The sequence below is a fragment of the Colias croceus genome, chromosome 25 (assembly GCF_905220415.1).
Source record: "Colias croceus chromosome 25, ilColCroc2.1".
NCBI lineage: Eukaryota > Metazoa > Arthropoda > Insecta > Lepidoptera > Pieridae > Colias > Colias croceus.
In genome coordinates, this window is record NC_059561.1 from 5795863 (window position 1) to 5809747 (window position 13885).

Below are 13885 nucleotides of genomic sequence, written 5' to 3' on the forward strand. Positions count from 1 at the left end.
GAAAAATAATAACTTAAAACCCCTTCAAATTGAAAATAAGTCCTGATATACGCTCATCCTACAGATTAAATCTTCTAGAAAAATCAACGAGATTATAAAATTAAGAAAAAATCAACTTTTTAAGCTTCTGTTTATAAATTAAATCTAAAAATAATCAAAAAATCTAACTACAAAAAAAAAAAGATGAGCACCGACCAAGCTATGAAAAATAATAACTTTAAACCCTTTCAAATTGAAAATAAGTCCTGATATACGCTCATCCTACAGATTAAATCTTCTAGAAAAATCAACGAGATTATAAAATTAAGAAAAAATCAACTTTTTAAGCTTCTTTAATAGAAGCTACACTTGTAATAAAAATAATTTGAATTAACATACATTTACGGAACAGAAAAATGTATTTGTTCAGTTTTACTTGTATAATAAATTTAAAAAAATAAAAAAATGAATAATAAATTTATCAAAAATGTATACTCTAGTGTAATAAAAGAAACTTCAGAGAATAAACACATTTTTTCGAATTTTAACTGATTAAATTCGATATTTCTCTCTTTTCTTATTAAAAAAAAAAAAAAAAAAACTATAATAGCAAAAAATTATAGCAGCTTAACTTAAGTTTCAAATATATATATTATATTTAACAAAAGAATGTACTTCTTTCTCTTTCCATCAAATGGAAATGTTCATAACAAAACGAGATAGATAGCTTATAAACGTTGTTACATCGATAGACTCGTAAAATAGTGCATCTCTCTCTAGTAAAAGACAATTCAGTATGCCAGAAAGAGATGGAGAGATTAAATAAATTGAGCCATACTACACTTCCATAAGAGGAATTTAATTATAACTTATGTTTTCTATTTTCCTAAAACTAAAAAAAAACATAAATACACCTGTATATAAAACTAAAAAAATGCATGCTAAACCTTTTAATCATGCATTATTCAAAAGTAGCTTCATAAATTATATAACAAAAACATAGGCGGAGAGCGAGCGAAGCGAATACGATACGGTATTCGCGAATTAATTAATAAATACTTACACCCGTATTTTTTGTGCTACTTTATTTTTAAACAATTATATTGAGATTATGAGTATCTTAAGACTACGCAACTTTTATGATACTAATTTATCTTTTCAAAATAGAACTTACTTTTAACAACATTATAATATTATGTTGTTGAAATAGCACTCTTATCAAAATAAAAAAAAAAAAACTTAAAAAGGTGGGTTTTTTCTAAAAAAACATTATATCAACTGAAAATTAAAAAAAAACATAACAAACTAAAAAATAAGTATATCGTTTAATTCAGGTTAAACTTTACTTGGCAACTTTTAAAGTTCCCTATTAATTAACTAATAACAAGTAAGAAGGTGGTAGGTGGTAGTGTTGCCAGGTTTAATAAAAAAAACTATAATTACTAAAAATTCAATAATCTAACAAACAAAATAATGTGTATATCGTTCAATTCAGGTTGTCCTACAACAACTTTGCTTGGCGACTCCATAACTAATTCCCCATTAACTAACTTCAAGTTAGCGCTATTGGGCAATAAATCAAGTGTTGCCAGGTTCAATTTAAGGCAATTTAAATGGTTTTTATATGGCAAGTTTGGGGGTAACGGCTCTATATCGCCCTGCCATGTGTGTGGTTCTCCGGTCACTTTGTTGTAAATGGTAATTGAACCTGTATTTGTTATTATGTTCGGTGATAGTGACTGTAAAAGATTTTTATTTGTTATTCAAATGCAAATTACAAAAAAAAAAAAACGGAAATAGTTTAGTTTCTGATGTTTTATAAAGTTTTATAAACTTGGATGATATGGGGATAGTTGCTGTTAAAATTCATATTATTACAATACCAAATAGTTATTATTTTTAAAACTAAGTAAGTTTTGTTACAAAATAAGTTACTACTATACGGTTTGTAATTCAACAATCACGTCGCATCGTTTTCATATCTTTTCCACATAAAAGAATCTCAGCGAAATATAAGTTTTAATTTACAAAAAAATCACCATATAAAATTCATTTAAATAAAAAAATTGGAATATAAGTAAAAAAATCTACAGAATCACAAAAATTCATCAAAAAATTACTATGAAAGCACAAAAATTTAGGAAAACATGAAAATACTCACCGACAAAGTGACCATAAAACAGTCCGGATCTTCATACTTAGCACTTAACACATAGAAAGACGAATTGTACTCTATCACTTTGCTATGCCACATCGAATCTGATACAAGACTTCCCAATGTGTATGTTATGTTCCATTCAGATTTATTCTGTTTTAGTATTTGGTCTGCGTGCTCCTAAAATTTTTTTTTCGTTTAATAAGATTTTTTGTGGACTTACTACTATTATAAAGCTGAAGAGTTTGTTTGTTTGGACGCGCTAATCTCAGGAACTATTGGTCCGATTTGAAACATTCTTTCGGTGTCAGATAGCCCATTTATCGAGGAAGGCTATAGGCTACTAATCATTACGCTAAGACCAACAGAAGCAGAGCCATTTTTTTTTTTTTTTTTTTTTTTTTTATATAAGCGGAGGCAACAGAGCAGACGCGTCACCTGATGGAAAGTGTACTGCGTCGCCCATACGCACCAGCAATGCCAGGGACATTATCAGTGCGTTGCCGGCCTTTAAGATAGGAGTACGCTCGTTTCTTGAAGGTCCCTAAGTCGTAACCGTTTGGAAACACCGCATGAGGAAGTTCATTCCATAAGTTTGTTGTGCGCGGAAAGAAGCTTCTTTTGAAGCGCGCAGTCGTCGACCGCCAAGAATCAAGGTGGTGTGGGTGGTATTTGAGTTTGTGACGTGCGGTACGATGATGGAACTCAGCGGCAGGTATTGTTCCAAACAGCTCCTCAGAGCACTCCCCATTGTAGATGCGATAGAAAACGCACAGTGAAGCGACGTCTCTTCGCAGCGCCAGAGTATCAAGCCGATCGGTAAGACTTGGCTCGTTAACGAGTCGTACTGCTCTCCTTTGTATACGGTCAAATGGAAGGAGGTGTTGTTGGGGTGCCCCGGCCCAGATGTGGGAGCAGTATTCCATGTGCGGCCTGACTTGCGCCTTATAAAGCATAAGGCGGTGGTGCGACGTGAAATACTGCCCCGCTCGACAGAGCACACCAAGTTTCTGTGAAGCCAATTTGGCTTTTCCTTCCAGATGACAGGAGAACTGTACGCTACTCGAGATTTCGAGACCAAGAATACCGATACTAGCTGTGGCAGAGAGAGGAATACCCTGAAAACGAGGAGTTACGACAAAGGGAAGTTTTTTTGCGGTGAACGCGCAGACCTGTGTCTTCTTAGGGTTGAATTGGACTAAATTACGTCGGCCCCAGTTAGATACCTCTTCTAAGGAGGTTTCTATTGAAGACACGAGGTTGTTCCGGCACTCAATGACGCGGTCCTGAGAAATATTGCTGTGGCCGGTGTATATTGCATCACCAGTACTGTCGTCTGCATAGCAATGAATGCTACCGTCTAGCAGCATATCATTGATATGCAGAAGAAACAGAGTGGGAGACAGAACGCAGCCTTGTGGGACGCCAGCATTCACAGGCTTAGGATCCGAGCATGAACCGTCGACTACGACACTCATGCTACGCTCTGTGAGAAAACTGGCAACCCACTGGCAAAATTTCTCAGGAAGCCCGTAGGAAGGAAGCTTCGCAAGAAGCGCTTTGTGCCATACCCGATCGAAAGCTTTCGCTATGTCCAAGCTGACAGCTAAGCCTTCCCCCTTGCTCTCAATCGCTGACGCCCACCGGTGAGTTAAATATACCAGAAGATCACCAGCTGACTGGCCTCGACGGAAACCGTACTGTCGGTCACTAATCAGCTGGCGCTCTTCCAGATATTTTAGCACCTGGCGATTGATAATGGTTTCCATTATCTTGGAGAGCAAGGAAGTGATGGCTATGGGTCGATAGTTGGACGGATCCGAGCGATCGCCTTTTTTCGGGATAGGATGCACTAAAGCTGTCTTCCATGTATTCGGGACGACGCCTGTGGAATAGGAGTGCCGGAAAAGACGCGTGAGAACCGGCGCCAACTCAGGTGCACACATCTTCAACACAATAGGAGGAATACCGTCGGGACCACTCGACTTGTGGATGTCTAGAGCGAAAAGTGCTTTACGCACAGCGCTCTGGGTGAACTTGATGTCCGGCATTGAGCCCTTGTACCGTGGGATGGTAGGTGGTGCTTTCCCCATGTCATCCAAAGTCGAGTTAGCGGCAAAAAGGGAGCTAAGTAGGTCAGCTTTCTCTTTTGCCGTGTGGGCCAACAGGTCATTCTCCATGCGTAGAGATGGCAATGAAGGACGACAAAAGTAAAATGCCATGCGGGTGAAACCGCGAAGCACAGCTAGTAGTGTTATATTTTATCACTTTGTATTAGATATAAGAATTATTAACTTGTGTAGGTTTTTAATGACAAAAAACGCACATTACTTAGCAAATAAAACATTTAATTCCAACATTATTATGAAAATATATGGACAAACAAATAAAATAAAGAACTTTACTATTAAATATATGGTAGTCTCAATTTGCTTAATTTTTAGCAAAATATATGAACAAACAACAAAAAGTTTTTTCTACCGTGCTGTATTTTCTTTTTGGATAAGTTTTGTTTGTATATATGTATGTATAAATAAATAAAAAAGCAAACCTTTCTCAAATGGTACTCCATCATAACCGTGGGTCCAGCCCAGTTGCAGAGCGCGCACAATAACTTCGTACTGTCCATTCCGATGCGCTCCAAATAATCCTATGCAAATAATAATATATTTATTTATTTATTTCGGATCCCTTACAGCTATTCTTACAATAATTACATAATAATAAATCAAATACGCCAATTAAAAGGAATTCCACTAATACGTACGTACATATATAAAAATAAATATTTTTTTTTTAATAAATAAATATTATAGGACATTATTACACAAATCGACCTAGTCCCACAGTAAGCTCAATTAAGGCTTGTGTTGTGGGTACTAGGCGACGATAAATATAATATTTAATAAATACATATATAGATAATAACACCCAGACCCAAGAACAAATAATTGAGTTCATCACACAAATATTTGCCCTGACCGGGGATCGAACCCGGGACCGTCGGCTCAGTAGGCAGTTACTTTACCACTGCGCCAACCGCGTCGTCAAATGAAACCCGTTTCGCGTTGTCACGGCATCACGTGTGAATGGGTGGACCGATTTCGATAATTCTTTTTTTATTATATTCCTTGAAGTATGAGGATGGTTTTTATGTAGAGAAAACATAAATATGTACCACGGACGAAGCCGGGGCGGACCGCTAGTAGAATTATTAAAACATATTATGACAAAGAAAATCGAGCAAGGTTACAATTAACTACAGTTTACAATTTTAAAAAGAAAAGAAGATGATATATGTACGTGAAAATAATAAACATAGTTACTTGTGATGAGTGTGGGTGTTGGTGTGTAGTCTGTTGTGAGTGAGAGTATACACTTTTTTGTTGTAAATTTATATAAATTAATTAATTTAAATTAATTAATACTACATAATGCGAGCGTGTGTGCCGAGCACGTGTCAGAAGTGAGACTTCTTTGACAAGATTCAAAGATACCAAAATCGTTGCCTTGGACCATGACACGATCTTGAAATTTTATTCTAATAGTTTCAAATAAAAAAAAAACTTACGCCATCTTGGCTAATAATTTCCAACGCGTCTTCCACCATTTCCGGTATAGTGACGGAAGCGCCGATATCCTGGCTCGTGTCCACGGACGATACAGACGAATTGTATACTTCTGAAATTAGTGAGAATTATTATTATCAATACTAATATTATAAAGCTGAAGAGTTTGTTTGTTTGAACGCGCTAATCTCAGGAACTTCTGGTCTTCATTTTCATTTATCATGGAAGAGACGAATTGTATACTTCTGAAATTAGTGAGAATTATTGTTATCAATAAAAGCTGAAGAGTTTGTTTGTTTGAACGCGCTAATCTCAGGAACTTCTGGTCTTCATTTTCATTTATCATGGAAGGCTATAGGCTGTACTTATATCATCACGCTAAGACCAAAAGGAGCGGAGCCACGCGGGTGAAACCGCGGAGCATAGCTACTTAGTAATTATGATATTTGGACCAACCGAAACTAGCTTTTAAATAAAAAACAATCATCAAAATTGGTTCAACAATCAAAGGTTTTGAAGTTGTCTTCTTTTTATGAAGTCTAGTAAAAATTAATAGCTTCGGTATACTAACATGATATTTCTTGTAAAACTAACAGTTAAAAAAATTAATTATTATTATATTACACATATATATTTCGCCTGTTTTTTTTGAACTTAACTTCATAGAAGTCATTCTGAATGTTTTTGCTTACACACACATATCTAAAAATCAAAACAAAAAAAAACTTGAGCGATATCAATCCGGATGGAACGAAGTGTTAAGTTAGAGAGAGACAGACAGAGAACCACGCGCACGCCGCACGGCTTAGGTACAACTCTAGCCAAGACTTTAGCAAAAGTGTCGTGACAACTTTTCGTAAGAATTTTTTCCGTCTAGCCCCCTTTCACAACGCGCAATAAGGAACTTCGTTCCAAAAGAAAAAAAAATACCTTCAGAATACAAAGAATCCTGTTGCATTTCCTGTTTAGAACAAGACGAGTAGTTCACAAAATGTTGGTTCATGTCGTTGCGACCGAAACTCTCGGAGTTTGCTGTTAATTTTATACAAAAAATGTATTAGAACAACAATTTTTTGTTCGCTGTTTGTAGGTACAGAACGATTCAAACTTAATGGCGGCTCGGAACATCGTACGATCCGATGCGCAGACAACAATTTTAGATATTAGCGGGACGTTAAGGGGCTTGTGCGCACTCGCACCTGCACTTAACTTCCGAACCGCCATTAAGTTTGAATCGGACTGTATAATATAAAACGCTATTCGATAATGAGCCGCTTGTTCGGAATCCGCTCAATTTAAAAAGAAGTATAAAACATAGTCTATTATTCTGGGTAAAGGCAGATTATTGTCAGTACATTATCAGTTTACACAACAAATAAAAAGTCATAACTTTAGTCTTTTCACTTGATATTATTAGTTTATTTTCTATTTATCTTTAATTTATTAAATATTAAAAAAAAAGAAAAAATATTTTTTTCACAACAGTGGCAGAAAAAATTATAACAGTGATGAAAATAGCAACAATTAGGTAAGAGCAATAACATTAAAATAAACTTAAAAATTAACATAAAATAACTTACAAGGGTGCAATAGAGGCATAGATGTGGCAGAGGGTTGTACTTTCCTGTAAGCCATGCGATAGTAAGCAGACAAGCGGACAGACAGTTTTTATATAGTTATTATGTGTGATGTTACAAAGTGGGATACTCGACTAATAAATATTAAAAAAAAAATCTAATTCTTTTCCTAACTCGTAAATCGTCATCGTGATTAAAAATATGCAATTTAAAATGAAAACCTATTCCTAAAAGCATGCTCAAATATTTTTTAGTCAAGTACCCTCTTTAAGTGAAAAAAAAAGAAAATGAAAAATTTTCTTTACAAAAATTTTATATGCATAGAAATGATATACAAAAAACATCAACTCATGTTTATAAAATGAGAGATGAAATTAAAATAAGCAAGATAGTGCTCATGACATGATAATGATGGAACACAAACAGAATAGACATCTATTATAATATTATAAATTCAAATGTTTCTCTAAGTGGAAAGCACTAATAATTTCATAATTAGTAACATTATAGACACAAGACAAAAACATTATAGACACAAGACAAAAGGCATTATTGTGTAAATTAGAATATGTGTTTATTTAAAGAGAAGTGAAGCATTTATTAGCATTAAAAAGAATAAGTATAGGCATTAGTCGAGTGATCGTGACGCTAAAATTTCATTCAAATTGGTTCAGCCACAGCAAACCATACACACATACAAATATACAAATACTTACGTCAACATAACCGTATATGTACTGAACACGCTTGTAGTGTGAGCCGCAGTTGCCTTTTGCAACAAACCATTTGCTAGCGAATTAGTATTGAATGAATAAAACTTTTCCAATATTATTGGATTAGGGTTTGGAATGTATGTTGTGGACATTGGAACTGAAAGACAAACAAAAAAAAATTCAATTAAAGTACATTATTTTTAAATAGGTATGTCAAATATAAAAAAATATATATATAAATATTTCAGGACAATTTTCATACATGGCACGATCTGATCCCATACTAAGCTTTTGCTCGTGTTATGGAAACCAGATGGCTGATAAACATACATACATTTAAATAAAAATATATATATAAATACATACATATATATAAATACATAAATTTGAATAAAAAACCTACTTATATAGATAACTAGCTTTCCACCCGCGGCATCGCCCGCGCAGAATAAAGAAAAACCCGCATAGTTCCCGTTCTCGGGGGATTTCCGGGATAAAACCTATCCCTTGTCATTTCTCGGGTATCAAAATATCTCTATACCAAATTTCATGCAAATTGGTTCAGTAGTTAAGGCGTGATTGAGTAACAGACACACATACAGTTACTTTCGCATTTATAATATTAGTATGGATTTACACCTAGACACAGAGTACATCACACAAATATTTGCCCCGGGTGGGAATCGAACCCACAACCTCTGGATTGGAAGGCAGGGCCACTACCAACCAAGCTAACCAGCCAGTCAATATAATTTACTGATTAACCAAAATAAAAAAATAATTGCCATGATTAAGTTGTAAAGCATAACAATGTGTGGACATGAGTGGCACATTAATATTTTTTTTATCACTGCTAAATGGTCCTCTAAGTTAAGCTCCTTACCTCTAGCTAATGTAAAAAATATTGCAATTTTGTTGAAACTTTCACTGGTAGATAGCTCAGTTTAGGAGAAATAACTGGAGACTATTCTAATTTTAGAAAATTACTGGAATTTTCATGCAATAATAACTAAAAATAATACATCAAAACATTCACTTACTTGTCTCATACTCGCTAACTTGCACATACAAAGGTTGCGAATAATCCCTGCCGTTAAACTTACTGAACGCATCACTGATACTCGGCAGTGCATTTTCATGCTTCCACATTGTGTCTTCAACTCTAACTTCACTATAGCAACTATCTATCGAATTATTCACTTCACTAAACGCAGAATCTGTTATCGACAGATTTTGGACCAAATTATTATTAATCGGTGTAGTTTCTTCCAGATTGTTTAGTATATCTTCCGTGTTGTCTGTTTGTGTTTTTCGTTCGTAAGTACGTCTTTCGACGATAGCGTTTATTATCGATATTGTTCCGTCTTTTCGTCGCAGGCTCACTCCGTTTGTCTGTACATCGTTTTGTATTGGATATATTCCGCTTACTGTTCTTTGACGCCTTGCTGGAGACTGTGATTGTGTACTCTGTAATATTTATAGGTAATTATTATATTAATATCAATTTTATATTTAAATTATTTATTTACTCTTTATTGTACAACAGTCTTAGAAAATAAAAGTAAAACAAAACCATTCAAAATGTATAAATGGCGGCCTTATGGCTCAAAGCCATCTCTGGCAGGCAACCTTATATTTTATGAAGGTGGTTTCAAATTATGTTCTTTAGATGATACATTTACTATATTTAAGATCTTAGTTAGCTTTTACTGAAATATGTTAGAACTGTATAAAATAGATGACTTCTATCATAGATTCATAAAAAATAAAAGAAATAAATAATTGTTTTTTTCGAGTATACGAGCAAAAAGTAGAAACATGTTTGAAAGGTTTTGTATTAAAATTTTTTTATGTGTTAAAGGACAATGGGAAACAAATGTATGGAGTCTGGGCCCACCCCGCAATAGTAACATGTGATATACCATTGCATAGGGCTTTTTAAGCGGAACATTATTTATTATTACAACCATGGTCAAATGTTAGTACTTTCGGCGTCTTAAAGTATTTTAATCTAACTTATTATTTATGGATTTTTATAAGGTACAATGATAATAATACACGTATTTCACTTTAAATAAGATTTATTCGTCGTCCTGTACATCGATAACAATTACATCGTTTAAAAAAGCCGCGGGGGCCAGGAATGGTTGATATCTCCCAACTCCTAGGTACCAAATCAAAGATATTATATGAGCGCAAGTACCTACAGTTTGCCGTCCGGTCAAGCAAGTACAATAATATTGTGTTATCGCGTTTCTCCCAACTTGGTAGGGGGGGCAGCAGGTCGAGAAATAAGCAATTATTACATGTAATACGGTTCTAACACTATTCGGTAATATATTGAAGTAAACTACGATAATTAATTGCAGGGATTGGGATCACTTTTATGACAGTATAACTCCGAAAGTACTGACTTTTAACCTTTGATGTAATACTAAGTTTTATTCGGTATAAAAATACCAATTCATTCATGAGTTTCTCACTTCTATTGAGAGGTGGGCCCACCATTACTCATTGTCCTTTGTGCCTTCACCCACTGTATCTGACCTGCAAAAACGCTTTGCTCTTTTAAGATCTTATTGAAAGGTATCTAGCCATGCAATAGTAGTTTCAGTCAATAACATTGTATTTAACAATATTATGCTTGTGTAGTATATGAGTATATATCACTACATAGCATAAAACAAAGTCGCTTTCTCTGTCCCTATGTCCCTTTGTATTCTTAAATCTTTAAAACTACGCAACGGATTTTGATGCGTTTTTTTTAATAGATAGAGTGATTCAAGAGGAAGGTTTTAGTATATAATTTATTAGGTTTTAGACAAAGCGGGCGAAGCCGCGGGCAGTAAGATAGTATTACTATGTAGAAATGTAGTATTTATGCTGTTATGCACTGTAGTGTCTAATATGTACATGTATTATGTTTTTTATGAATTATGTAGGCATTTTGTGCTATCCTATCCATGCGCTACATCCTACATTCCCTTTTCTACCAGGTTGCCTGGCAGAGATTGCTTTACAGCAATAAGGCCGCCTTTTGTGCAAAATTTAATTTGTATGTACCTAAGGTCCATTCATATTGTTTTGTACAGTAAAGCATTATAATTAAATAATTAATAAATAAAAATGTACATTTTTCACACACAGCATGATCTGATCCTATACTAAGCTTTTGCTTGTGTTATGGAAACCAAAGGGCTCATAAACAAACAACAATTTTAAATAAATAATTAATCTATATGTATAAAAATGAAACCATGAAATAAGTTTCGCGTTGTCACGGCATCACGTGTGAACCGCTGAACCGATTTCGATAATTCTTTTTTTTATTATATTCCTTGAAGTACGAGGATTGTTCTTATGTAGAGAAAACATAAATATGTACCACGGGCGAAGCCGGGGCGGACCGCTAGTAGAATATACAACTGCATTATAAACTTACTTCATTGTGATACATATGATGGCGATGTCTCACAGGTGTTAGCGTCGCCCAAGGTTGCAATTGAACAGTTAACTCAGACAATTGGAACGAATTCTGCCGACTCACTATTTTCATACATCCACCTGAGGTGTGAGCTTTTATAACATCTGTAACGTTTCCTATATTTCGACCTTTACATGAATGTAACATTCTATTAGGTTCGGCGTAAGGGCTTTCGTTTAGACGTTTTAATAAACTGCGGCGTTTGTTTAATCGCTGTAGCGTTAGCTGGCTGTGTTTAGGTGTTGCTGTTATAGGCGGAGAGTATAAAAGTCGCCTTGCTATTATGTTTTCTGTGTCCTGGAATTAGAAAAGAATAATCACTACGTAGTAAAAAACAAAGTCGCTTTCTCTGTACCTATGTATGCTTAAATCTTTAAAACTATGCAATAAATGTTTATGCGGTTTTTTTTAATAGATCGAGTGATTCAAGAGGAAGGTTTGAGTATATAATTTAGGGGAGTAGGGGCGAAGCCGCGGGCGGAAAGCTAGTTAAATGATAAAATAACATAATAAAGGCATTTGCATATTAAATTCGAATATTCTAGAAAAGTACTTAATAATTATTCCAGAATAGTGTAAAACATGTAGCAAGCATAATTAAATAAAGACACACAAACAATTCACTTATAATATTTTTATATTATGTTAAACTTTCTGTTCATAACACTCATACAAAGGCATCTGAATATATAAAACTCAAAGGTGACTGACTGATTGACTAACTGATATAGTAAACTATCAACGCGCAGCCCAAACCACTCAACGGATCGGGCTGAAAAGCTAGTTCTTTCATAACATTAATTTACCTGCATAGTTTTCCGTTTACTCTGCCTACGGAACTGAGAAGATTTAGCTCTTTCTTGTTTAACCTTAGCTATAATTCTTCTTACTTCATCTTCTTTGCCCCGCTTTCTGGCCACAATCAAATCTATGAGATATATTTTCTGAAAATATCATTTATAAGATATTAAAAGATATTTTATAAACTGATTGTTTTTTGATTTTAACACAAGTTATTAAATTCTAAATTAAAAACAAAACAGTGATTATTGAACATGTTCCTATTATTAATGTATTTTGTAAACTACCCTACATAAATTTATGATTTTATCACATTTATCAGCTTTGAATTAACTAAAAATTATACTCATTATCAGTGCACTACTTTTATCTTTTTAAATTAATACCATTTTCTGAAATTAATGTTCTGTCAGTGATATTGGGTGTTTATGGTAAACACCTAAAATCACTGACAAACAAAAGAATCATCTATACTAATATTATAAAGCTGAAGAGTATGTTTGTTTGTTTGAATGCGCTAATCTCAGGAACTACTGGTCCGATTTGAAAAATTCTTTCGGTGTTCGATAGCTCATTTATCGAGGAAGGCTATAGGCTATATATCATCACGCTAAGACCAACAGGAGATAAAAATTATATGAGTTAGATAAAAATATAATGTAAATATTAAAATGTTTATGTAAGATCTTTGGTTTTGAATTTGATGTAAAACTCCTAGAAAATTTTAAGACACTACAAATATTATCAAAATACAATTTTATATCCTTATTTAATACCGTTACTGTATTATCTTGAATTGTAGATGGAAATCATTTATTTTCCAAGGCTTGTCTTCAATTTCTTTCAATTAAAAGATATTAAAGGAAAATTTATGCCTAGGTATCCTCTTACTTCTTTTTTTCCATAATTATTTAATATGTATTCCTATACATATTAAATAATTATGTTCCTACATAAACAAAGTTTAATTCGATATAATAAGGATACACTTACAAATCCAAATAATAATTAAACTCACCTTGAAATTCGATGGTAAAGATAAGGATTTAGTCATTTTTTGAAGATAACGGTATGGTCTATTTTCCAGATCAATTCTTAATGATTTTTCATGATTTTCCATCGTTTATTTTTGTTTTTTGCCACACATTTGCCGTGAACACGCACATAAAGTTGGTCTTGGTACTTTGGTAGAATAAAGTATTTTTGAGGTTACCGTAACTATTATTACAATACCCCCAATAAATTCACGAGTAGGTACCTAATTTCGTCAAAGAACGAGATTTATTTGTATCTGCTTCGATATAACTTTTAGACTTGAAATAACGTAATTAGCATTAATTTTATTAGGTAACCTTTGAAAGTAAGTAATGGTGTAAAAAAATATTAATTATAGAACCTTAGTAAAGAACACTGTTTCTGTAATCTGTTTCTAGAAAATTCGAAGACAAAACTTTAAGCGGTTAAGCCGCGTCTACACAATTGGTATATCCTGTGACATAATATCCAATGTGTAGAACACAGATTAGTTACGGCGTCTTTCTTACCACGGAGGCGCGGAGGGTACAATATTAAAAAAAATTACGATTTAAACTGCCAAGTGCCAGACT

At 33.9% G+C, this 13885-nt stretch overlaps 1 protein-coding gene across 1 annotated transcript; it reads right to left on the minus strand.

Annotated features, from left to right (window-relative positions):
* Positions 1 to 1391: 1391 nt before the first annotated feature.
* LOC123703280 lies at positions 1392 to 13637 on the minus strand. Its single transcript, XM_045651232.1, has 11 exons — positions 13297 to 13637; positions 12284 to 12421; positions 11436 to 11774; positions 9034 to 9460; positions 7997 to 8150; positions 7284 to 7327; positions 6634 to 6735; positions 5706 to 5815; positions 4686 to 4784; positions 2141 to 2314; positions 1392 to 1718 (listed from the first exon to the last, which is right to left on the minus strand). The coding sequence occupies exons 1-11, from the start codon at positions 13396 to 13398 to the stop codon at positions 1422 to 1424; spliced, it is 1986 nt and encodes a 661-aa protein (XP_045507188.1). The 5' UTR covers positions 13399 to 13637; the 3' UTR covers positions 1392 to 1421.
* Positions 13638 to 13885: the final 248 nt, after the last annotated feature.

Excerpts from the sequence above, each read along its gene's own strand:
- LOC123703280 (XM_045651232.1), bottom strand. The coding sequence starts at position 13,398 with ATGGAAAATCATGAAAAATCATTAAGAATTGATCTGGAAAATAGACCA. Across the intron at positions 8,151-9,033 it reads AGTTAGCGAGTATGAGACAA|TTCCAATGTCCACAACATAC; the intron begins GTAAGTGAATGT and ends TTTGTCTTTCAG. Across the intron at positions 1,719-2,140 it reads GTTTTATGGTCACTTTGTCG|TCACTATCACCGAACATAAT; the intron begins GTGAGTATTTTC and ends AATCTTTTACAG.